Source organism: Lissotriton vulgaris, chromosome 7, assembly GCF_964263255.1.
Source record: "Lissotriton vulgaris chromosome 7, aLisVul1.2, whole genome shotgun sequence".
In the NCBI taxonomy this organism is placed as follows: domain Eukaryota; kingdom Metazoa; phylum Chordata; class Amphibia; order Caudata; family Salamandridae; genus Lissotriton; species Lissotriton vulgaris.
The window spans coordinates 1,251,227,981-1,251,252,638 of record NC_141695.1 but is presented as its reverse complement, the minus strand read 5'-3'; the positions used below and the strand labels follow the sequence as shown (position 1 = coordinate 1,251,252,638).

The window sequence follows — 24,658 nt, the reverse complement described above, 5'->3', positions numbered from 1 at the left end:
ATGCCTCAACTCACGACTGTCCTTCTACACCCCCTCCCGCCAACTACGTTCTTCCAGCCAAGCCCTCGCCACTGTACCTCGCATCAACAAGACCACCATGGGAGGCAGATCCTTTTCATACCTGGCTGCTAAAACATGGAACTCACTCCCCGCTTACCTTCGCCTCACCCAGAACCACTTAGCATTCAGAAAGCAACTTAAAACGTGGATATTTGACAAGTAATCCTCCTCCCCTTCCTAAGCGCCTTGAAACCCTCTGGGTATGTAGTGCGCTATATAAATTCTTTGACTTGACTTGACTTGACTTGACTTCTGTGTGTAATCCCCTTAACGTCTAGGTCAGGCACAGTACTTTAACCCTATAGTTAAGAATCTTTGGGCTTTGGGAGCACTGGCTGGAAACCATAGCCAACAACACTGCATGATTTCCTTAAATTGCTAAAGTGCATGATAAAATTTGCCATTCTCTTCCCATCCTTTTCCGGTTGCATGTAGAGTTAAGTCCCATCTGACCTGGTCAAGGCAGTCTGGTGACTCTAGCCAAACATTCTGAACCACGATTTCCCAAGTTGCTGGTCGACATCCATCCTAACACACAAATTGGAGGAGTATTTTTTTTTTGTTTAGGCGAGCCCAGTAGACAGCCAAACTTCAAGGAAGGGCCCTCGAAACAAAGAAAAGGACGGTTTTCATGTTCTGAGGACGAAGACAGCCGGCAATCTTATATGGACCAGTGTATACTAAGGAGCCCATTTGGGGGTGAAAGGGACCAGTTGGATTTTTCTCTGAGAGCAGTAGTAGGCAGTCTCTCCAGTGGCGCAGGAAGAAAAGGCCTGCACAATTGAACTACCAAGTAGCTGTTTCCAAGCAGCAGGTGCTCCTAGTAAGAAGGTGAAATATGAGCAGGGTTTGCATTGGGAACACCCCTTAACCTGCTGAGTGTATGCTTGACTGTCCAATGCCACAAAATGATGGAGCAAGCACTACCATACCATTGCTGACCACACTAGAGAAAAGCATAAAGTGGGTTAACAAAAAAAGAACAAGGCAGCTTGAGAGGACTTTCAAAAGCACTGCTATGCCTTCTGTCGCTACATGTGTAAGGCACAGCCTGTTTTCATCACATGTAGAAGCAGTTACAGTGTAATCCCTGTGTCGTACCGTGGACATAACCCAGTGTTTCCCCTAGCTGATGCAGTGGTTGGTGTACCTGTCCCCTGAGTGTGTGTGTTTTTATTGCACCTTTTCAGACCATAAATGCCCGCTTTAAGCATCTCTTCCAGCTTCTCTGCAATGTTGGTAATAACAGGAAAAATAAAGGTTCTAGAACTGCTCATTATCCGTAATCTGCTACTAATCTAGTTGGGTACCTTCAGACCCCACCGAAGGTGCTCTTTATTTTCCCATGAGTCTGAGCCCATTTTAAATGTGCATATTAAACATTGATGCATGATTATTTGTGCCTGAGGGATTGGGACTGGCTGTTTTTTTTTGTGGGCATTTATACTTGTTTGTTCCTACTTTACAGAGTTTGTATTCCTCCCGCCTGAGGATGATGCATTTGTATTTTACTTTTAATTTTGTTTCTTTCTGCTTTTTTTAATAGAGAAAATCCTCTCCTAAAGGCACCAAAAGAAGGAGAGCAGCCTCCAAGCTGACACGTAAAGAGCATGAACAACTAAGTCTACAGGAGGAAGATGAGGACTCTGGCTCTTCTGTTGCCACCTGCCCTGACTCACTACCTCCATCTCAGCCCTCTTCTCCAGTGCCTGGTAGCAAAGCCACCTTGAAACCAGTTTCTGGTAATAGCTGTATGTCATCCCTGAGGACTTTGAACTCAGCTTCAGAACCTGGTACCTGCTCCCTGTCGCCCACCAGAAGGCCTGCCTCCCAGTCAAGGGGTGAACCCTGCAGTGTATCACCTCTCAGGACACCTGCTTCCGAACTGAGGTATGGGACCAGCATTGCCTCGCCTGTAAATAAATCGATCACCCGGCTGCAGGATTGTACCAGTGGCACTTCGCGTACCAGCGATTCGGACTTCCGTCCTTTGAGTGGAGTGAGCGGTTTGTCACCCATGACAAAGAGTACTTCCCAGCCTCTTTCTGGTGTCGGCTTTCTTATGTCACCCATTAAGAGGAGATCCCCAGCAGCTGGTGTTGGTAGTTGCTTTTCATCACCTGCTAGGAAGACTGCATCTCAGCCTTTGTCTGGTGCCAGCTGTTTGTCACCTATCAAAAGATCTGCCTCTCAACCATTGGATGATCATCAGTCGTGCTCTCCCATCAGTGCAAGTGTGCCTGATAACATGGAAATGGGTGCGAGGAGTCCTGTGGTGGTGCTGGAACGTTTGAGCCAGGACGTTCTCGAGAGCCCCAGTGTTGTTCTGTCCCCTGCAGGCAAAGTCACTTGTTCAGACGTATCTCAAAACCCTGCCTCTCCTGCCTTCAGTGATTTTGTGCCCACGACTCCTCTCAAACTTCCATTTGGTAGGAGCCCAACATTCCCAAAGGTTTCTCCGTGCATCCGACAGATGACCCCCCGAAGGCTGATGTCCAGTTTGGCAAAGAATGAGGGAGCAGAAGATGAGGACCTGGAGAAAGTGCCTTCAGACTGCGACGAAATGGCTATGTGTGAATCCACTTCTGGCAGCTCAACTCCTGATGATGTAATGGATCTTCAGGACGAGGGCATTCTTGGGCAGAGAGTTATCCGGCAAACACAAGGCACAGGGGTCACAGTTACTAATGGCCACAGACACGTCAAAGAGACTCCGGCTCTCCAGCAACTCTCGATGGCTTCTCAAGAACCGTGCGCAAAACTAGACGACAAGGGTACAGTGCATTACTATTGGGGAGTCCCATTTTGCCCTAAAGGGGGCAATCCCAACCTGTACACCAAAGTCATTCTTGCCCAGCTGGAGGTATACCAGAAGAGCCTGAAGCAAGCACAGAGACAGCTCTTGCAGAAAAGAGAGTATGGGCCACCCATTCTGCCAATCCCACCCTCTTTGAGAAGGAGCAACCGCAGCAGGGTTGACGAGAAGGATGAAATGAGTCAAGAGAATGCCTGGGACAACCCAAGCTCACAGGAGGAGCCCATGTCTGACAAAAGCAGGGAGTCCAGTCCAGCTCCAGGTGAGCACACCACACCAGCGGATGATAGACCCACCACCAGCTACATGCAGGAGAGCGGGAGAGGCAGTACCAGAGGGTACGCACCGGACACTGGAAGTGCAACAGACATGCAGAACAGAGAAAGCGGCACCATGAACAGAAAAGAAACCATGGCCATGGTGAGCAAAGTGAAGGCCAGCAATGAGAGCACCATGCAAGACCGGAAGCAGGTAGGCACAGGCATGTATTAGCATGGAAGAGAAAAAGCTCAGGGCAGAGAGGGAGGTGGGGAGTGGCGCCGCTGTTGGTTTGTATCCTGAGGAACAGCACAACAGAATTTCGAATGAAAGTGGAAGGGCAACAGGTGTGGAAGGAAAGGCCAAGTGGCAACTGACAGGACCATGAAGGAGTGGAGCTACTGGGAATGCAGGACATGAGTATGGCTGGGAATTTATCTAATGCAGATGATGGGGGAGGGGCACCACTGTTGTATAAAAGCAGAAGAGACCTAGATATTGAGATCAAAGAAAAGAAGTAATGCTGCTCTTCGGTACATGCAGAGGTGATTTGAAGCTTCAGACATGACCATGAGGAAGGTCAGCTCCGTTAGTCACAAGGCCGCACTGCGCTGCAGGCATTTAACCGCAGAAGGAATGAGAAGCTCAGATGGTTCCTTGCTGGGATAGGGTTGGCTTTGTTATGCACTGCAGTTAGGTGGAGAGAGGCAGCAACAAACAGGCACAAGCAGGCGATGGTAAAAACCTGGATGTGAAGAGCCTTGGAAATGGAGTCACATATAGACTATTGGTGTAGACAAGAGGTATTTTAATGTTCGTGGGTGCTACTAAGGTACTTATATGTCAGCGTGGATTGATTGCTGAGTGAGGTATCGTCACTCTCGAGGGCAATAGAACTTTTAGAATGGATGAGTACTCCGTCCACAGAAGAGAGAGCTTGTTGAGTTCGCTGTTAAAATGTTGTATGGTCTTTGATAAATTGATGGTGTTCTATAGCACTATCATTGTTCAAACATGAGAATATTCACTCCTATATGTCAATGTTAAAAGCATGGTGCCTGATACATTTTTTTGGATGTGGTAGTGAATTAATATGTAGTTGTAAAGTATCATTAATAAACTTGTCAGTTTCCGGATTCCAGACTTGCCTCTCTGTCTGCTTAAATGCAGTTTAATGCTGGACCTATAAGAGACTAGCGCTGCCATTTTTAGTATTTGCTCATCCTCCCAGTATATTTCTTGAGGAGCTGAAAGGGTGGTGTTTTTGAGGAATTTCAAAGATGAAGTTGAATTGGCATTTCTTCCACCTATTTTCATGGCAAACAGCCCAAGGTTTCTGGAAATGGGCATTTTTAATTACTTGTAGGGGGACTAGGCACAATGCCTAGGTTAGCAAGGAATTGGAAGGCTGAGCAGCTTCTCACACAAGGAAGACCCCACTCCCCCCCCGGGATATGCTGCGTAGATTTGCAAATTCTGTGGCACGAAAATGGAAGCTATACAGCATTATTTCGGCAATTTATTTTACTCTTAATCATTCCTTTTCATCAACCTTAAATCAATAGGAATTGTTTTAGCAGAGTATTCCACTTTGAGATAGGCATGTTAAAGTGTCTGAGAGTGTTAGCTATACTCTCACGGGTAGAGGTCACCCAGTGTCTCCGCCCCCCCCCCCCCACCCCCCCACCCCCTTCCAGCGCTCCACAGACCTATCCTCACCAATAAGGCTAAAGGGTAGCAGAGTCGAAATACTGAGGTCTTTCACGAAGAGTGTCATCTTAAGATTCTGGTAACCAATCGCTCCCATACCTCCGCGGCCCATCCTATCTGATAGGTCACATCAGTCAGCATCCGGGGCCCATGCATAAATGGTGGTTTCCAGGTTGCGCTGGGGGAGAGGAAAGCAGCCTCCACAGGTGATTGGAAGACAGAGCAGAGGAGAGACTGTTGCTCTTTGAGGAGAAGCACATTTGTGAACCAGACTTGTGAAGAAGGGGTTCTGCTGAAGGGCTACATTACACCTCTCTGAGCTGCACTTCCTGGAGGGTCCCCTCCGCAACACTCCGGTCTGGAGGGGACTGGCAAATGCAGAGCACTTATCCTGTTTCCCCTTTGCAAACTGACGTCTATTATCACAGAAGGTGAAGACCTGTCACGCTACTCTTGTGCTTTTAGCCAGGTGGTTGTGGGGTTGAAGGGGCACTTGAGCCTTGGTTTGGGATTAGGTGATGGTTGGCTGGAGTGCCTTGGGTGGCGGAGTGGTTTACAAATATTCCTAGTTCCCCAGTGCCCACCGGTTGCGTCACTAGCAGTGGGTCCAAATTCGTTTTTATTTTGTTTACACCTACTGAACTAATATTTAAGTGCAATGAAAAGTATTTAGCTTTTGCTCCCAACATCAGAAACAACCTTTAAACTAGAAAATACAGAGTTAGCACTTGCTGTAGTTGAGGAAGTAGACACATTTTTTAGTCTACCCTAGGAACATTTAAAGCTATTCACCACCCTGAGAGAATTTATATGAACTGTGTTTCTGAGTATTACACAAATTAGTTTGAAACACAATACATACACCAGAGCAACAGGGCAGAGAGCCAGCTAAATGCCAGTCATACCAGGTTTGCGTCGTCACAGTTAGTGATTTTTTTTAACAAATTGTATTGGCAGTTTTCAGATCAGCAGTATACATACATATTGTTATTCAATTTTGGAATGTCTGCAAGGTCCTCCAGAGTGTCCAGCCCAGCCAGGCATCATGACTCCCCTCCATACCTCCTTCCTCTCTGACTGCCTGCCGCACTATGCGGTGCTAGCTGTTTGAGATTCTCATCAACGTTGACAACTTAACAACCCCCCCCCTCCATTACCCCCCACCACCCCCCCCCCCCCTGCTGCTGCCGACCAACCCGCCAAGTTGCCTCTCACTGTATACATGATCTGGGACTCAGTCAGAGCTGTCTGTGCTGTGTGTCATGCTCATAGAACCCACCATGTACATGGGTGTTAGGATGCTATGGCCCGCTCATGCCTCCCCCTCAGTTCCTCCTTGATCCAATCCCCCAGGGCTAGCCAGGTGAGATCCTGCCTGTGGCGTGCTAGGTGCAGACTCCCGGTCCTCATTCTTCAGGTCGTCCACCAACTCCCCCCAGGCCTGCACCCTCTCCAGTCGCCCTATACCTCTCTTTGCATTCCGCAGCAGTATTCTATGTTCACAACTTGCCCATTTTACTAGCTCCCTTTTCCAGTTGCCTACCCCCGGACCTGCCGGGGCCTTCCACTTGCTGGTGAGTTTGCGTTTTGCCAGTATATATGCCAGATCTTGGAACCTGGCCGTGACCTTTGTTTTAGCGTAGTGGGGGAATAGGTTGAGCAGCACATGACTGGGGGTGCATGGGATTTCCTTCTCAGTGACTTGCGCTGTCTCCCGAACCACTTCTTGCCAATATCCCTCGAGCCTTGGGCAACTGAGCATCACGTGAATATAACTAGCCCCTACCTCCTGGCAGCGGGGGCAACTCGCATCCACCCGATTAAAATAGAGGTTAATTCTGTCAGGTGTAATATATGCCCCATGCAGAGTGTAAAAACTGATTAATTGGAATCTTGCATTGCGGGATACCTTCGTGGCCCGGAGCAGCGTATTCTCCCAGTCCTTATCCGTTATGAGACTCCCAATGTCTGCCTCCCATTTATCTCTCAGGCTCTCCAGTGGCCCCGTGGAGTCCCGCCAGATGGCTCTATAGATACACGAAACCGCTTTAATGACACCCCCTGCTAGATTTATGTATTTGCATGTAGAGTGTGTAGGGGGTTCCGTTGCCCCCTGACCCCAGTGCCTGCGCATAGCCCCAGTGACCGCCCTGTATAACAGAAAGTGGCCCTGTGGAATATCCCAATTTGCTTTGAAGGCCTCGAATGTGAGAAGCTCCCAGTCACAGTATAAATCTCCTATCTTAGTGACTCCCGCTTGCGCCCATTCCCCAACCCTCTCCACTGAACCCCATGCGGGCGCGCCTCCAATAGTGCCACGGACATCTCTGGGGAATAAGGACGTTTGGTTTTCTGAAGACACCTGACCCAGCAATTTCTTTATACCCTATGTTCAGAGGATTTAATTGTGCGCTGCTTAATGGTACCCATGAGTGTACTCAGGACATCTGTTCTATTCGGGGTGAATGGGGGTGTCCTCCTGCCGGATCTAGACTTACTGCTTCCCACTGTGTGAAGCGTTGGAGCTGTCCCGCTAGATAATAGTTTTCCATATCTGGCACTGCTAGGCCCCCCTCAGCTTGTGCTCTGTGCAACGTAACCAACACCACTATGTGCCTACTGGGACCACAAATAAAAGTGGCCAGTAGAGAGTCGATTGATCGGAACCATGTCTTGGGGATCCACACGGCGAGTGTGGTAAAAAAATATAACAATCGGGGTAGCGCTACCATTTTCAGCAATGATATGCGCCCCGCCACTGACAGGGGCAACGTCCCCCAGAAAGCCATACTGCCTTTTAGAGATCGGAGAGCCCCCCCTATATTTCCCTCCTGGATGTCAGAGAGGTCATGATACACCCTAACTCCCAGGTATTGAAAACAACGTGCTTCCCCCTGGAGGTCCCCCAGGAACGCAGGCGGCAGAGTTTCTCTTGCTATCAAGAAGAGTTGTGACTTCTTCCAGTTGACGCAGTTCAGAAAGTGTTCCGAACTCGTCCAGCATGTGCCAGGCTCCCTCCCACGCCGTGACTGAGTCCTTCATGAAAAGCCGCAAGTCATCCGCATATAATGCGTTATGGTGCGTCTGCTCTGCCAGTCTAATACCCTCATACGGCGTCCCCGATCTTGCCACACACGCCAGCGGCTCTATCGCCAGTACGAAGAGCAGGGGGGAGAGGGGACACCACTGCCGTGTGCCCCTCTCCACCTTGTACTGCATGGAAATGGTGCAGCCCGTACGTACCCGCGCCACTGGGTCCTTATAGAGTAATTTGACCCATTGGATGAATCCCCGTCCCAACCCCATCCTCACGAGGACTGCATATAAGAAATCCTACTCAAGACTATTGACCGCCTTCTCGATATCAATGGCGAAAATCGCCCCCCTACTGCGCCTCTATCGCACCCTGTTGTAACACTGCGAACAGCCGCCTAATGTTTAGGGTGGTGTTTCTGCTAGGGATGAATCCCGCTTGGTCAGCATGTACCAAGGAGGTCATATATGGCAGCACCCTGGGGGACATTATCTGACTGAGAATTTTAAAATCGAGATTTAGCATTGATAGTGGTCGATATGCAGAGCACTCTGTGGGGTACTTATCAGGCTTGAGCAGGGGAACCATTACCACCCCTCTCGTTGTGTGTGGTAACCTCCCACTCTCCCACGTGTCCGCGTATAGGTCCACTAACCTGGGAGCCAGCTCCACCAAGTATGTGACATAGAACTCCTGGGGCAGTCAGTCTGTGCCCGGGTTATGGTCCGAGACCGTTCTGGTCAGGTACTCTGTCCCCCCTAGCTGAGTGTAGAGGCCCGGTGTGCTTAAAAAGGTGTCTAGTCGAATGTGTAAATCATGGGTGTGGGATAAGTGCGAGTAGTCCCTATCTGTCGGATGTGCTCTGTGCCAGGCATCCACGAGCCCCCAGCGAGCCTGCCAGTCCCTAAAAGCCCGAGCCACTGCATGTACTGGAGATTCCCGAAGAGGTGGGTGCGACCGGTCCATCTCAGGATCTGCAACACAATTAAAATCCTCCCTATTAAAATCGCCCCAGTCATATATATATATATATATATATATATATAAAACCAATGGAGATGACTGGTCACGTAAGCGCTGGGATGCCTCAGGGTAACCATGCGCTATAGAAATGTGTAATCATTCATCATTCATTCATTCATCATTCATATACGGTGCCAGTATCCCCGACAGCTGCTCCAGAAACCTAATGTGACACACATTCGGGCCATATACATTAACCAGGGTGACATCCTGCCCGTGAAGCCTTCCGGCTACAATCACGTACCTTCCCTCTGGATCTATTTTATGCTCAATAGGTTGGCAGGGGACTACCGCCCGCACCCAGATCAGGACTCCCCGGGCAAATGCTGAGTATGACGTGTAGAACGCCTGCCCTCTCCAGCGCAGTGCCTCACCCTCCTTGTCCAATGTGTGAGTCTCCTGGAGCATCGCTTTTTGCACCCCTCTCCTATTTAGTTGTGAGAATATTTTATACCTTTTACTCATGGAGTGCATGCCCCTATCATTCTACAACATTATATTATAGGTGGTCTGTGTCTACTGCATGAGTACTCGTGTTGACCCCCTTGTATGACCGGAGACCCAGAACCTCTTTGCATAACATGCAAGCACCTCTCATAGAGTAGCCTGCCTTGGCCTCTCCCCCTGTCGACAGCAGCATCCCTCCCCGTTAATCATAATACCAATCCCTTCCTAAAACTAAAAGAACCATCCCAACTCCCTCTCCCCAGGACAAGTGAGAACATCTCCCCCATCCAAACTGCGCACTTCCGTGCTCGAACAGACAGAGTTCAAAGGTGGTAGTTAGGCCAAAGTCCACCTGGAGGATTGCCGTCCTCTCTGCCCCTCCGGATCCCACCCCGGTGTACATAGCTCAGGTAGGCATCAGGGAACCCCCCCCCCCCAAGTGAGGTTCAGGGCTATATTACCGACAGCCCCCCTCTATTTTCCCCGAACATAGTCCCTGGTATACTTGTGCGCGGCGGCCCATCTCACATCAGGTCATCCGCTGATCTGGGAGTCACATGTGGCAGGATCTGGCTGGTGTCTCCAACCAAACTCGAGCTGATTTCTGAGTCTGAGTCCCGATGTTCTTCCCCGAATGGCGATAGTGGTTCCCGGGTGTCCGCCGCACTCAGCTAGGCCACCGCAGCGATCGCACTGGCCCTTGCTCAGTTTGCCTCCTCCGCCTCAGGGTGGGTCTTTGAAGCTGTCCCTCTGTCAGGGGAGCGCTTCAAGGCTTTGTCAGCTGGGCCGTTTCCTCCTCGCTGTTGTCCTCAGGGATCTTGCTCCTCAATTTAGCCCCATACATCCTGGGGGGTGGTAAAGAAGGTAGTTTCTACATTATGCACTATGCGTAGTTTGGCCGGGAAAACCATAGAGTAGGACATCCTCATCAGGCGCAGTTTCCGCTTGACCGCCGTAAAGGATGCTCTTTGTTGTTGCAACTACCCGTGAAAAGTCTGGGAAGGTCACAGTTAGTGATGACCTGGACTAGCATGACTCTAAAGCACGGGTACTCATAGTACGGCCCGCGGGCCAGTGGCGGCCCGGCAAGCCTTCCCTGGCGGCCCGCTGACCTTCCTGACATCGTACCCGTGTTGTATTTAAATTGAAAATGAAAATGTCAAACACTGCTGGTTGCTGCAGCGCGAGTCTGAGAGACTCTGCTGCTCTGCGGGGGCTGGCCGCCGGGTGATTCCAATGATAGTAGAGCTGCAGGGGCCTAAGAAGAGGTTAAGTACAGCAAGGCCTCATTAACATACAAATGGTCTTTCTAAAGACCTGTGAAGTGCTCGGGTGGGGCTGTGTGTGCCAGGAGGCTGTCTCGGCCCAGGTTGACACACGCAGGGTGAGGTGAAGAGGGTGACAAAGGAGGTAGTGGGACGGGGAGAGGGAGAGGGAGGGAGGGAAAGGAGACCGAAAGAAACATCGGGGCTTGTTAAAGTAGGAGTTGGAAAACGATTAACTTTGCACCAGGCTTGTGAGGTGTACACAGCGCCACTCTGCCCGCCCACCTTCTCTATTTTTAGCAGCTAGTTTGCTGTGGGTTTTAAATTAGGGTAAAACAGTTAAGCAGGCTAATGGAATCCAAAAAGTAATGTTTGAAAGCAAAGGGCATAGCATCTAGTTTCAATACAGAATCCCTAAATCGCACGTCATTACTATGCACCTACAGTCCAGTTAGATCACGGGTACTTATAGTACGGCCCGGCAAGCCTTCCCTGGCGGCCTGCGGACCTTGCATACATGTACCCGTGTTTAACTTTTTTTTTTTACAGAGTGTCAGCAAACACCCCTGCGGCAGCACGACTCAGACTGCTGCTCTGTGGGGACCGGACGATTTCTGTCGTAGTCAAAGTGGGGCTGCAGGGGTCTAAGAGGTGACAAAGCCTCATTAACTTACGAATGGTCTTTTAAAGACCTGTGAAGTGCTCCGGTGAGGCTGTGTGTGCCCAGAAGCTGTCTCAGCCCGGGCACACACAGGCAAGGTGGAGGGAGGGAGACAGGGAGGGAGGGAAAGGAAGGGAGAGAGACAGGGAGGGAGAGAGACGGAGGGAGGGTGAGGGAGGGAGAGTGAGGGAGGGAGAGTGAGGGAGGGAGAGTGAGGGAAGGAGAGTGAGGGAGGGAGAGTGAGGGTGAGGGAGAGTGAGGGAAGGAGAGTGAGGGTGAGGGAGGGCGAGGGAGAGCGAGGGCGAGGGCGAGGGAGAGCGCGGGAGAGGGCGAGGGGGATCGAGGGAGAGGGCGAGGCGGATCGAGGTAGAGCGAGGGAGAGCGAGGGTGAGGGAGAGCGAGTGAGTGTGAGGGAGAGTGAGGGCGAGGGAGAGTGAGGGCGAGGGAGGGAGAGTGAGGGAGGGAAAGTGAGGGAAGGAGAGTGAGGGAGAGTGAGTGAGGGAGAGTGACGGAGGGAGAGGGAAGGAGAGGGAGCGAGGGAGAGGGAAGGAAGGAGAGTGGGGGAGGGCGAGGGAAGGAGGGTGAGGGAAGGAGAGTAAGGGAAGGAGAGTGAGGGAGGTAGGGTGAGGGAGGTAGAGTGAGGGAGGGAGGGAGAGTCAGGGAGGGAGAGTGAGGGAGGGAGGGAGAGTCAGGGAGGGAGAGTGAGTGAGGGAGGGAGGGAGAGTGAGGGAGGGAGAGGGAAGGAGAGTGAGCGAGGGAGAGGGAATGAAGGAGAGTGGGGGAGGGAGAGGGAAGGAGGGGGAGGGAAGGAGAGTGAGGGAAGGAGAGTGCGGGAGGTAGGGTGAGGGAGGTAGGGTGAGGGAGGTAGGGTGAGGGAGGTAGGGTGAGGGAGGTAGGGTGAGGGAGAGTCAGGGAGGGAGAGTCAGGGAGGGAGAGTCAGGGGAGAAGAGTGAGGGAGGGAGAGGGAAGGAGAGTGAGGGAGGGAGAGTGAGGGAGGGAGAGTGAGGGAGGTAGAGTGAGGGAAGTAGAGTGAGGGAAGGAGAGAGTGAGGGAAGGAGAGAGTGAGGGAAGGAGAGAGTGAGGGAAGGAGAGTGAGGGAGCCCGCCAAGAGTGAGGAACCCACCAAGAGTGAGGGAGCCCGCCAAGAGTGAGGGAGCCCGCCAAGAGTGAGGGAGCCCGCCAAGAGTGAGGGAGCCCGCCAAGAGTGAGGGAGCTTGCCAAGAGTGAGGGAGCTCGCCAAGAGTGAGGGAGCTCGCCAAGAGTGAGGGAGCTCGCCAAGAGTGAGGGAGGGAGACAGAGTGAGGGAGGGAGACAGAGTGAGGGAGGGAGACAGAGTGAGGGAGGGAGGGAGACAGAGTGAGGGAGGGAGGGAGACAGAGTGAGGGAGGGAGGGAGACCGAGGGAGGGAGGGAGAGAGGGAGACGGAGGGAGGGAGACAGAGGGAGGGAGGGAGGGAAAGGGAGGGAGACAGAGTGAGGGAGAGAGAGGGAGACAGAGGGAAGGAGGGAAAGGGAAGGAGAGGGAGACAGAGGGAAGGAGGAAGAGGGAAGGAGAGAGGGAGACAGAGGGAAGAAGGGAGAGGGAAACAGAGTGAGGGAGAGGGAAACTGAGGGAGAGGGAAACAGTGAGGGAGAGGGAAACAAAGTGAGGGAGAGGGAAACTGAGGGAGAGGGAAACAGAGTGAGGGAGAGGGAAACAGAGGTAGAGGGAAACTGAGTGAGGGAGAGGGAAACTGAGGGAGAGGAAAACCGAGTGAGGGAGAGGGAGACAGATGGAGAGGGAGACAGAGATGGAGGGAGACAGAGAGAGTGAGACATTCAGAGTGAGTGAGACAGAGGAAGAGAGGGAGTGAGACAGTCAAAGTGAGTGAGAGGGAGGGAGGGAGTGAGTGAGGTAGAGAGGGAGTGAGACAGTCAGAGTGAGTGAGACAGATGGAGACAGAGAGAGAGAGAGCGGGAGAGAGAGAGAAAGACCGAGAGAGAGATGTCTGTATGCCGGGTCTGGTTGCTAAGTGGACGAAGGCGTCAGCTGCAGGGACCTGTGATCAACCTCATGGTCACAGTTTTTTTTTCTTGCTCTAGCCCCGCCCCTTCCCTCACTGACCCCGCCCCCACTGGTGCGGCCCTCGGACATAAACCACACTATAAATTTGGCCCCCGAGAGAAAGTTTGTGAGTACCCATGCTCTAAAGGCTACATTACACCATTATTTATGGGCCCCAGCCAGTAATGTTTCCGTTTTGCGCAAAATAAATAGTCTCCAGTCAAGGCTTCAACTAGTGAAACCAATGTAAGTACAAAACAATACCCTTCCGCAGCCAGCACAGAAACATAAGCATTCTGAATGTCCGTTGTGCAGAAGAAAAGTAGTCCTTAATACCTGGTCCCGCAATACGGCTGTTACCACGAGGAACTATTTCTTTAAAGGTTACAGTTGCTGTTCCGCATGTAGCCACAAGATGGCAGAAAAGGCACATATGTTAATCTGTGAAGCCGGCCAAGCAGCAGAATGAGTACCACAAGTGTAGACGCTGAAGCAGGCTTGCTGGAACCTGCATTGAGGTAGTTTTAAAGATGTTTCCGAATAGATGTTCATTTTTACCATCTGGCCTCTATGCTGAGGCGTATAAGAAACCTACACCCAAATTGTTTACATCTGAAAAGGGGAGGGAAATTATGCCGTAATTGGGCAGAAAAATAAGTACCAAAACACATTGGAAGGCCAATGGGCTTTAAGGCTTGAATGGTTGTCTGGAATCCTAGTAGTAGAAGGTATAAGAATCTTTTTTTTTCAGATGGCCACCTTCAGCATTGGGCCATCTGCTTTAACCTATACTTGGAAGACTGGCTCTGAATGCAAGCTTCCTTCGTTATCCGAGTCTCCCTGCTTCCAGTATGCTTAGGTGCAACTAACTTTTTTTTTTAGATCCCAAGAATTTCAACTAAATCCTGGCGCGGTTCCTTGGATCTGTGCTCGATGCCTTGTAAATGTTGACTTTTCCACTGCAAAAACTCGTAATACACATTCTGGAAATTGTGTGGACATTTTGTCAATTACCGATACAACTGGTAACCACCTTTCTGCAGCTGCAATTTTCTTTTTACTACTGCAAGCGCCACTTCTATAACATCGATTCTTATATGCCAGTGGATTCAGGTCTCCGGCCACTGGAATAATTACATTCATCTGGATGCCGAGATTCCGGAATTCTGAATTGCTCGGCATTCTTTCGAACAGGAGCAAACCTTTTCAGACTCCACGGCATCAGATCTGAGATCTCAGTTCAGTTTTAATCTTTATTCGACTATCAAAAGGTAGCCATAAAAGTACAGTCATAGTGAATTAAACGGTGCTTAAACCAATGCAATCAAATTAATAAACGTATTACATCTTATCAGTCATAACCATAACATTCTTGTATTAATGACATCACCAATAAGGCAGAACAAAGTTATTTCATGGAGAAAAATCAATTACAAGTATGCTAAAATCCTATTAAATCATATCAATTCTTTTCTAATAGATGCTAATGGTTTTTCTCATATTGATTGCTTGCAGAAAAAACAGGGCAACGCTATAGCAAGTCAGGGGGGTCACCTAATGTCACCAAATATTTCATAGTTACTTTATGTGACTTAGTATTATGGGTGTTGAACTATGGCTTTAAATAAAAACATCTAAAATTCTTATAAAAATTACAAAACCGCATAAAGTGCAATGTGCTCTGTTTGCATATTTTGTCACATGGACATAATATATCTTCAGGCGGATGAGACCACATTGTAGGGAAGGCTACAAGATATTGAACAATGCCTCATCTTAATTTTGTTAAGAGAAAACGGTGCTGTGCATAGGTCACATATGACAAATAGTTATTGGCACTCGCCTCTATGCTGTACGATATGTACTCTGCAACAGTACATGTATTCTTTTCAGCCTTAGATCTGTGGTCCGTCCTATGTTGTAAATAGGTGTCTCTGATCTCTTTCTTTGTATATATCAGTTTTGGATGTTTCTTACCATACTGATGTTTTATACATGTTTCCTAAGGCGGAATTAATATATAACAGCCATGGAAATTGAAGTGCGTCATACAATTTAAGATAATCTAAAATAATTAATTTAGTAAAAGCAGTTTCTTCCCTTTTCCATATTGAGTCCCACAGTAGCAGTGGTCGGGCCAATAGGAGGTCTTCCGGAAACTGGAGACCCACCTCGAAATGTGCAATGGTGTTTGATGCAGATGGCGGTAAAAAAAGCAAATGTTCCAGGAACAGGTTTTCTTGCATTTGAAGGTCTTTATTTTTTGTATGGCCCCATAGCCCTGCCCCATAAAGAACTATATTTGTTCCTTTGGCTTTATATAATGCTACCATCTCATTAATTGTCCGATTCCCCAATTTAGAAGAACATTTTAAAATGCCCTGGGTTGCCGTGCTCATTTTAGCTCTAGTATTTAAAATATGTTGGAACCAAGAGCCATTTGCCGTAAAAAAAATACCAAGATATCAAAAAGAATTAACATTCTTAATACTGCTATTATCAATAAAAAAGGTTTTAGAAGGATTAGGTTTGGGCCCACAAATCATGGTATATGTTTTAGATTTTTTGTGACCCTTTTCATCTGTATCATAAAAGTTTAAATGCATCCATCAATCTCTGTAAGCCTATCGGGTTCTGGCTATGATTACGGCAGCGTCCGCGTAAAATAAGACCGGTATAGGACGACCTGCCACGATAGGGGCGTCAGCCCGTATCGTCTGTAAATAATTATCTATCTTGTTTATAAATAGAAAGAATAAAATTGGTGCTAGCACACAACCTTGATGGATCCCCTGCCCCACTCTAAATTTGGGTGCGCATTCTCCCTGGGGGGCCAAAACGGATCTGGCTAGATAGTTTCTCGTACAGACAGGAGAGGAATCTGATAATCGCCTTAGGGGCTCCCATCGAGGTTAAGGTTGACCAGAGCAAGTTATGGTCCACTAGTTCGAATGCACTCCTTAAGTCGTCAAAACAGAGGTATATGGAGCCTACCTTTGCCCTAGTATACTTGCCAATGAGCAACGCTAGATTTGTGCATTGCTCAATGGTCCCTATTCGCTTTCGGAACCCATACTGCACTGGTGTTAGAGCAGAGAGTTTGGTTACCCATTCTTCAAGTCTTAGCAAAAGGACCCTACTCATCACTTTCATAGCAGTATTTAAGAGTGAGATTGGTCGATAATTTCTAGGATCTTCTTTATCCCCCTTTTTAAATATGGGTATACTGATTGATTCTCCCCATATCTGGGGGATTAAATCTGTAGCAGCAATATTGAAGACTCTGGTTAGGATCAGGGTCGGATTGGGATCACAATTCGGCCCGGGCACTGACGAAAAAAGTGGCCCACATTCAAGAGGCGTGGCCCATATTTAAGGGGCGTGGCCCACATTCAAGGGGCGTGCCCTTTCATGAAACACTATTTGCACAGACAAGGAATGAAAGTTGGAGGATACTGTTCTTGCACAGGACACAGGGCAAAGGTGCCAATGGCCTACATGCTGAGCAACTAAAAAAACAAGCATTTGCAATGCAATAGGTCTCGCATTAGGAAAGTTTGAGCTATTGGTATTGTAAATGACAATTTTTTTATTTATGTGTTGGTTTTGAAAATAGCGAAATTAATAGCTTTGTTATTTACAATGCCAATAGTTATACCTTTCGCAAATGCGACACCCATAGCAATTGTAATGCAATATGTGTTGTATTTACGTGACTTAGATGTATTGATATTACAAATAACAATGGCTTTTAATTTTTTTTTAATAATGAATACTTAAATAAAAGTTATTGTAATTTATAATGGCAACAGCTTAAACTTTTGTATATAACTTTTGTGAAGATTATGTTCATTGTATTTTATTGTGATGAAAATCCAAGAACAGAAGTGAAATATTAACATCTTTTTGTGACATTTGTAATAAAGCTTGAAACATTGAGAGAACATATTTGAACCAGTTGTTGTTGAATGGTTGCACAGATTGATGCTGTGGTGGCGCTGAGTGATGCTGTGGCGTTTAGTGGTGATGTGGTAGCGCATAGTGATGTTGTGGTGCCCTGAGTGATGCTGTGGTGGTGCTGAGTGATGCTGTGGTGATGCAATAGATAGATAGAGTGAATGCGATGGATAGATAGAGTGAGGGCGCTCGATAGATAGAGGGAGGGAGATCGATAGATAGAGGGAGACCGATCGATCGATAGAGGGAGGGCGATAGATAGAGGGAGGGCGATAGATAGATAGAGGGAGGGCGATAGATAGATAAGACAGATAGATAGAGTGATGGCGATAGATAGAGTGAGTGAGATAGATAAACAGTTAGAGTGAGGGCAATAGATAGACAGAGTGAGGGCGATAGATAGAATGAGATGAAGGGATAAAGAAGAAAATGCAATGACACGGCAAACGAAGGAGAGAGGGGAGCATATAAACGGGTCTAAAGGGACGTTAGTAAGAGAGACAGAGAACAACAGAAGTGAGTGAAAGGCAGAATGTTGAGAGGAGGAGAGAAAATAGAGAAATATGAGGTGTTAGTGGGAGAAGAAGGGAGGGGACTGCAGAGGAATATAAATGGAGCACGAGGGGGCTGGAGAGAAATCGTAAAAGGGAATGAAAAGACATAAAAATAATAAGTGTTTAGTTATCCAGCACAATATCTCTGGTGCAACAATATCAAGTGGTGCATGGCTAAACACTTATAAGGTCCCAAGGACGAGACCTATTGGCTATGCCAATGCTTTTTGGTGAAGTGAGACGTATCAGATTTTTCAAGCTTTTTTTTTTTTTAGGAGTGCTCCCCGATCCCCATATATAATACATTTATTGCAGCCAACCTCAATTATTTAATCTCAATTGGCAAGTTTTCTGCAGCACCAAACCAAAGAAGAGGCAGCTCGCTTTTATTTGTGCGCGAAAATTGTCTTTACCTCCCCTCATGTCATCGTGAAAACTGATTACAGGCTTAGATTTCCATGTGACCAAAAAAAGCAGTTTGGATGTTGTAGTGTTGGTCTTTTCAACTAAATTAATTAGGCCAACACATCTGATAGTCATGATTAGTAGGAAACAGTCCCTGGTGATACGGAGCGTGGAGGCTTCAACGTATCTTTGATTGTTAGAAGATGCCCCCTGCCTACTCTGTGAAAATGTAACAATGTTGATGAATACCCAAAAACAACGAATGGGTTCCAAATTAGAAGAGGCCAGAACCGAACACAGTCACACTCACCAGGAAGTAATAAAGCCAAAATCCACAAGTATGGGTCTTGATCTAAACAATTGAATTGATCAGTGATGATATATGTGTTGCTCTTCGAACCGCGGTTGACTAAGCAGATCGTCAACAAAAAAGGATTCGCTAAACAGTTATATTTTGTGACAACCCCAAAAGTGGGTGTCTCAAAGAGAGTGAGGAGCTGAGTGGTGGGGAAGTTTAGAAGGGCAGGTGCAGCAAACACGATCGCTTTGGTTGGAAGAAGGTATGTACTTTGCAACTCTAAAAGGCAGAACATGTAATTGGCACTGTAACATGGCGGGAGGGGTACTTTCTGGGTTCAAATGCTGAGGTAGTGTATACACAAACTCGGACCAGTGGCTGAAGTCAAATATTTTGTGTTTTGGACGTGTCCTGCGTTACTTATTACCTCATGGGTCGCTCTGGGGTGCTGCCGTGTGCCTGAGTACAATTATGTTCACAGTCCCTGTCACTTAGCCTGGTTCACTGAATAGTCGAGTCGGTCTATCCGCAGTGGATGTCTGCATTTATATAAAGTACCCTGGCACTATTTTTATGACCAGTTTTCCTGCCCCAGGTGTTTTTAATTACAAGGATGTAAGGTGTAAAGTTTGAGTAGGCTCTTGAATTGCTCCCCCAAAACCTAAATGCGGGAGACGATGTTATTATTCTTGTTGAGGCTTGTACCAACGATCACACAACTACACTTGCCTGCATTTTTTACCCCCCCAACAAACCAAGCACTGTAATACAAATGGTGCCGACCGTCAGTCGCTCACAGCTGATGGCAGTGGCGGTGTAAACGTAATGTTCTCTTGTGGCATGGCCCATGTGGGCTTCTGGAGCACTGGTCTTAGTCTGCAGCCGCCTTGGCATTCAACTTTAAAGGGCTTGTAAGGATTTCCCCAAAGATTGTTTTCTACTGCCATACTTTGTAGTATTGTTGCTCAGGCAATACGTATTTGTAAGGGCTTTATTTAGTTTCTTGTTTTTCTAGATTATATTTTTGCATTATAGAGACACGTTTATCATCAGTGGTAAATAAAGCGAGGCGCTTGAGAAAATCCCGAACATACTTAATTTTCTTGATGTAAGCTTCGCCTGTGCTTTACTTAAATGCACATATTCACAGCAGTAATGGCGGCTCGGAATGTTAGTAAGGAGGTTATTATTGGGCCTCAGGTGCGTTCTAAGAAATGTTCTGTTCCTCTCTTGGCATGTGGTGGTGTGAAACGTTTAAATGTCCAGTTCACTATGCTGTTTGTGCAACTGTTCTCCACTAGGTTGCAGTAAACACGCAACTTGTGGGTTTAATGGCATCTTCAGCTTTAAACGTAACCATTGGGATTTCACACGAAGGGTATGGATGGGGAAGGGAGAGGGATTAAAGGAGGAAGCGTCAGCAGATTTCTTTAATTAACACAGTACCCGCTTTGGTCGGCGTCCGTGCAGCGGTGGAGGTGATGGGGGAGTCAAGAGCATATTTACCATATGAAATGCCTCAAATAACCAAATATTTTGGAGCTAAAATGTTAATTTATTCAATATCAATAAAAAATACCTGATATGCATGCAAACCTCCTCTGGGAGTACTTTTTTATTGAATCACATTCTGACCTGCGCCTGGGGGAGGTTCACAGATTCTTGCTCTTCCTTCTCCCCCTCGTCCATGGACTGGCTGCCCGCGAGCCTGAAATTGGTGAAGGCGGGATTTTGGGCAGCTACAGGAGCACTGACTGCAACCGGAGGAGAGGCAGCACCGTGTATGCTGCGGAGACAGAGCGGATGGAGTAAGGGAGGGTTAGGGCTGGCCCAATATGGAAGGAAAAAACCTGCAAACATCATGAAGCGGACACCTAATCTGCTAAAATAAAAAGTCACAAAAGGGCATGGATGGGGAACAATGGAGGAAGCGTCCACAGATTTCTTCAATTAACAAAGCACCCGCTTCACACAGCGTCCATGCAGTGGGAGAGGGAGGGGGAACGGAGCTTATTTAAAGGTTATAGTGCAACGGCCATTAAGCGGGTGCTATGCTGAGTTACTAAAACACGTTATATCAAGAAAGGGAATGCCAGGACTCGAATTCAAATCACAGCAGCTTGTTTATTCAGCTGATGTGTACCCTCTTTGAGTGACTTAAAGAAGGTATTTCTTCAAATATTTCACTTTTGTTAAACATTTCAATACATATTTACATTTTATGACACTTCAGAGGATAAAACATTTCCTTTCGTTGAGAAAACAAAAAGTACAATGTTTCAAAACATTACAAACTTTTAAACAAAACGAATAAAGCATTCAAGTATAATTACAATTCAAATCACGGTTAGCTCTAAATCATGTACACCTAGACTGGTTTTTTTTAAATACTAATTTTTCAACCAATCGACATTCTGGGCAACCTGACTTTAATTATGTCACCCTATGTTTATGTGTCAACCCCTAACATTTGGGTTCCGTCAACTTTTATACAGCCTTGTAGCCGACGCGTTTCCAAACCCTTCTTTTTTCTGTGGGGTTCTTCTTCAGGGCTAAGCTGTGCCTATGGTGTAAAAATGAGGGACATTTCAGTATCTCCTATTCTCTACTGTTAACATTCTTTATTACAAAGGGAAAACCTCAAAGATTTTTACCTTTTGTTGTTGGGGGCTGTGTTATTCAAGCACGGAGCATCATGTTATTCATATCTTTCATTACCTAAGTGGGGTTAAAGGATTCAGTGGGTTTGTAAGTTGCCAAATTTTTCACACTCATCGACATGTTTTCTCTATTTTAGTTGCCATCCTATCACTTACTTCTTATCTTCCTGTTCCCTCGTGGAGGTGAAAGGACCGTTTGTGAAAGTCTAATAATAGTTCCGCTGTGTTGGGATTCTGTTTGGATATGAAGTAGAAATCGAATTTACCACCTGATTTCTGCAGCGAGTGTTACATTTTAAAAGCGCTAATGTGCAATCGAGCTTACTTGATTTCAGATGCCTCAGGCGGACCCCGGTATTGCTGTGTATTGTGCAGGTCTAAAACGTTGTTGTAGACTCAATCAGCTGTTCTGTGAACAGAGTTTAGAATGCCCGTTATTCGGCATACATTCTGCTTCAGTTTTATATGTTTTAGTTGCGCTGGCAGTGGTGCACACATGGTTCTCTTACCTCCGTCTGTTCAAGTCGGCGTTTAGAGCCTCCGAGGGGCCGCGTGACGCTCACTCATACCGCTGCTAGGAAAGCTCCGATTTCCAACACGAAGCGGAGTTCTATTTCCTGTTAATAAATGGTGCTAGGCATTGTGGGAATAGTAGTCTTCCCCTTCATACCGCCTTTCTGGCATTTGCTTTAAAGTGTTACTACGTTTGGGGTGCAAGTAGTGAGTAAGTGAATGGCACAATTAATTACATATCCATGGATGCAATTTTTGGTGCTGGGGGTGGGTGAACAGAGGACTCAAAAACTTGATCTTTGCAATTCAGATATTTCATTCAGTCCATCCATCACGCAATTAAACCTAAGGATTAAATATGCTTCTTTTTTGAGTAGCATGGTATCAATGTTCCCTCCCCTCGAGGGGGCTTTCATGGCTTGTAACACCGTCCATTTGAAGTCGGTCTCAGTGTGTTGGTGGTCCACGAAGTGCTGCACCATGGGTGCGGACAGCACTTTGTGTCTGATTCTGGACCTATGTTGGGCCATTCGTTGGTTCACTTTTTGGGTGGTTTTCCCAATGTACAACTTGGGACATGGGCACGTAATGGCATATATTACGTTGTGTGTTTTGCAATTTGAGAATCCCTTATGTGTCCATTTTGTTGTATTAAATTGGAATTCCTCCCCTTCGATTGTACTGGGGCAGGAGGCACATGTGCCACATTTGTGGTGGCCTGATACAGGTGGTAATTTCCACAATGTTCGTAGGTCAGTTTTAGCCTGGCTGACCCCTAGGTCAGCTCTCACGATGTATTGGGAGATGCTTCTGTTTTTCTTTAGGGCAAACAGTGGCTTTTCAATTGGAATTTCTGAATTCGTTATCAAGTGCCAGTTCTTTAGAATGATGGACTTAAATTTATTTGTGTATGGTCCGAATGTCGTGACGCACACTGGTCTGTCAAGGGGTTTACTGTCTTTTTTTCTCAGTAATTCTTCACGCGGGGTATGCCATGCCCGTGTGGCTGAATGTTTTAACAATTTCCGTGGGTAACCTCTATGTTCGAGTTGATCACTGAGAATTTGAGAGTGAGTTAAAAAGTCTTCCTTCCTTGAACAGTTACGTCGGATTCTCAACATTTGGCCATATGGCAGATTTGTTTTTAGACTTTTGGGATGATGGCTTGCAAAATGCAATATTGTGTTTTTGTCGGTATTTTTGCGATGTAAGGTAGTTGACAATTGATTTTGGTAAGGGAAAACCACTACATCTAAGAAGGTGAGAGATGTTCTACTATATGTGATCGTGAACTTGATGTCTGGGTGTCTGGTGTTCAACCATTGGTGAAATTCGGTCAGCATTTCTTCAGACCCTTTCCATTGACACCAGATATCATCGATGTAACGATACCATGTTGTTATATTTTGTAGGAATGGGTTATTTTGGTAAATGAAGCGTTCCTCATACAGGGACATGAAGAGAACCGCCATTTCTGGGGCGTAAGGACACCCCATGGCGGTCCCCTTCACCTGCACGTAGAACGTATCCATGAACCGGAAATAATTCCTTTTCAAAGCTATTCTGGCTAAGTCAATGATGAAATCTGTGGGGACTCTTTGTGGTCGTGGTCGTGTGTCTAAGTAAAACTCCATTGCTTCCAGTCCTTCCTCTTGAGGGATCTGGGTGTATAGAGATGTGACATCAAAGGATACCAACAATTCTTGCGCGTCATCAAATGGAACTCCTTCTACCTTATTTATGAAGTCCGTGGTGTCTTTAAGATGTGATTTAACTTCGGACAGAAAGGGTTTTATGAAAACATCCACATACTTGGCAAGTGGTAGCTAAACAAACAAAAAGTTTTTTTGAAAAGAAACATCAGTAGAGATCAACAAAAGGCTTTGAACGACTTACGCTCTGATGATTCCATAGTGTTAAAACCCGCTGACAAGGGGGGCGCACTGGTGGTCTGGTCCAGAGATAAATACATATCTGAAGCTAACAGCCAAATCAAGAACACTGACTGGTATAGAGAAGTCAAAGAAGATCCGACCTCACAAATACAAACTGAGATACTGACAAAACTTACCGAAGGTTATGACAAGGGGATACTGGGACCGAAAGAGTTCCAATATCTTAACAAAAAGAGTCCACGAATCCCAGTTATTTATTTTCTACCGAAAATACATAAGAGCATAACTGCACCACCCGGCAGACCTATAGTCTCTGGGTGTGATTCACTATTAGAACCACTTGCCAAGTATGTGGATGTTTTCATAAAACCCTTTCTGTCCGAAGTTAAATCACATCTTAAAGACACCACGGACTTCATAAATAAGGTAGAAGGAGTTCCATTTGATGACGCGCAAGAATTGTTGGTATCCTTTGATGTCACATCTCTATACACCCAGATCCCTCAAGAGGAAGGACTGGAAGCAATGGAGTTTTACTTAGACACACGACCACGACCACAAAGAGTCCCCACAGATTTCATCATTGACTTAGCCAGAATAGCTTTGAAAAGGAATTATTTCCGGTTCATGGATACGTTCTACGTGCAGGTGAAGGGGACCGCCATGGGGTGTCCTTACGCCCCAGAAATGGCGGTTCTCTTCATGTCCCTGTATGAGGAACGCTTCATTTACCAAAATAACCCATTCCTACAAAATATAACAACATGGTATCGTTACATCGATGATATCTGGTGTCAATGGAAAGGGTCTGAAGAAATGCTGACCGAATTTCACCAATGGTTGAACACCAGACACCCAGACATCAAGTTCACGATCACATATAGTAGAACATCTCTCACCTTCTTAGATGTAGTGGTTTTCCCTTACCAAAATCAATTGTCAACTACCTTACATCGCAAAAATACCGACAAAAACACAATATTGCATTTTGCAAGCCATCATCCCAAAAGTCTAAAAACAAATCTGCCATATGGCCAAATGTTGAGAATCCGACGTAACT

The 24,658-nt window shown here is 46.9% G+C and overlaps 1 protein-coding gene across 3 annotated transcripts in view; it reads left to right on the top strand.

Moving 5' to 3' along the window:
- The window catches only part of UIMC1 (ubiquitin interaction motif containing 1), a 437,824-nt gene that overhangs the window by 222,090 nt on the left and 191,076 nt on the right, over positions 1 to 24,658 (top strand). For 2 of the 3 annotated variants that reach the window (XM_086931769.1, XM_086931771.1), the window contains one exon: positions 1,607 to 3,346. In XM_086931769.1, coding sequence (XP_086787895.1) covers positions 1,607 to 3,346 — 1,740 coding nt within the window. The remainder of the gene's footprint in view (positions 1 to 1,606; positions 3,347 to 24,658) is intronic. The other variant, XM_086931770.1, reaches the window with a different exon arrangement.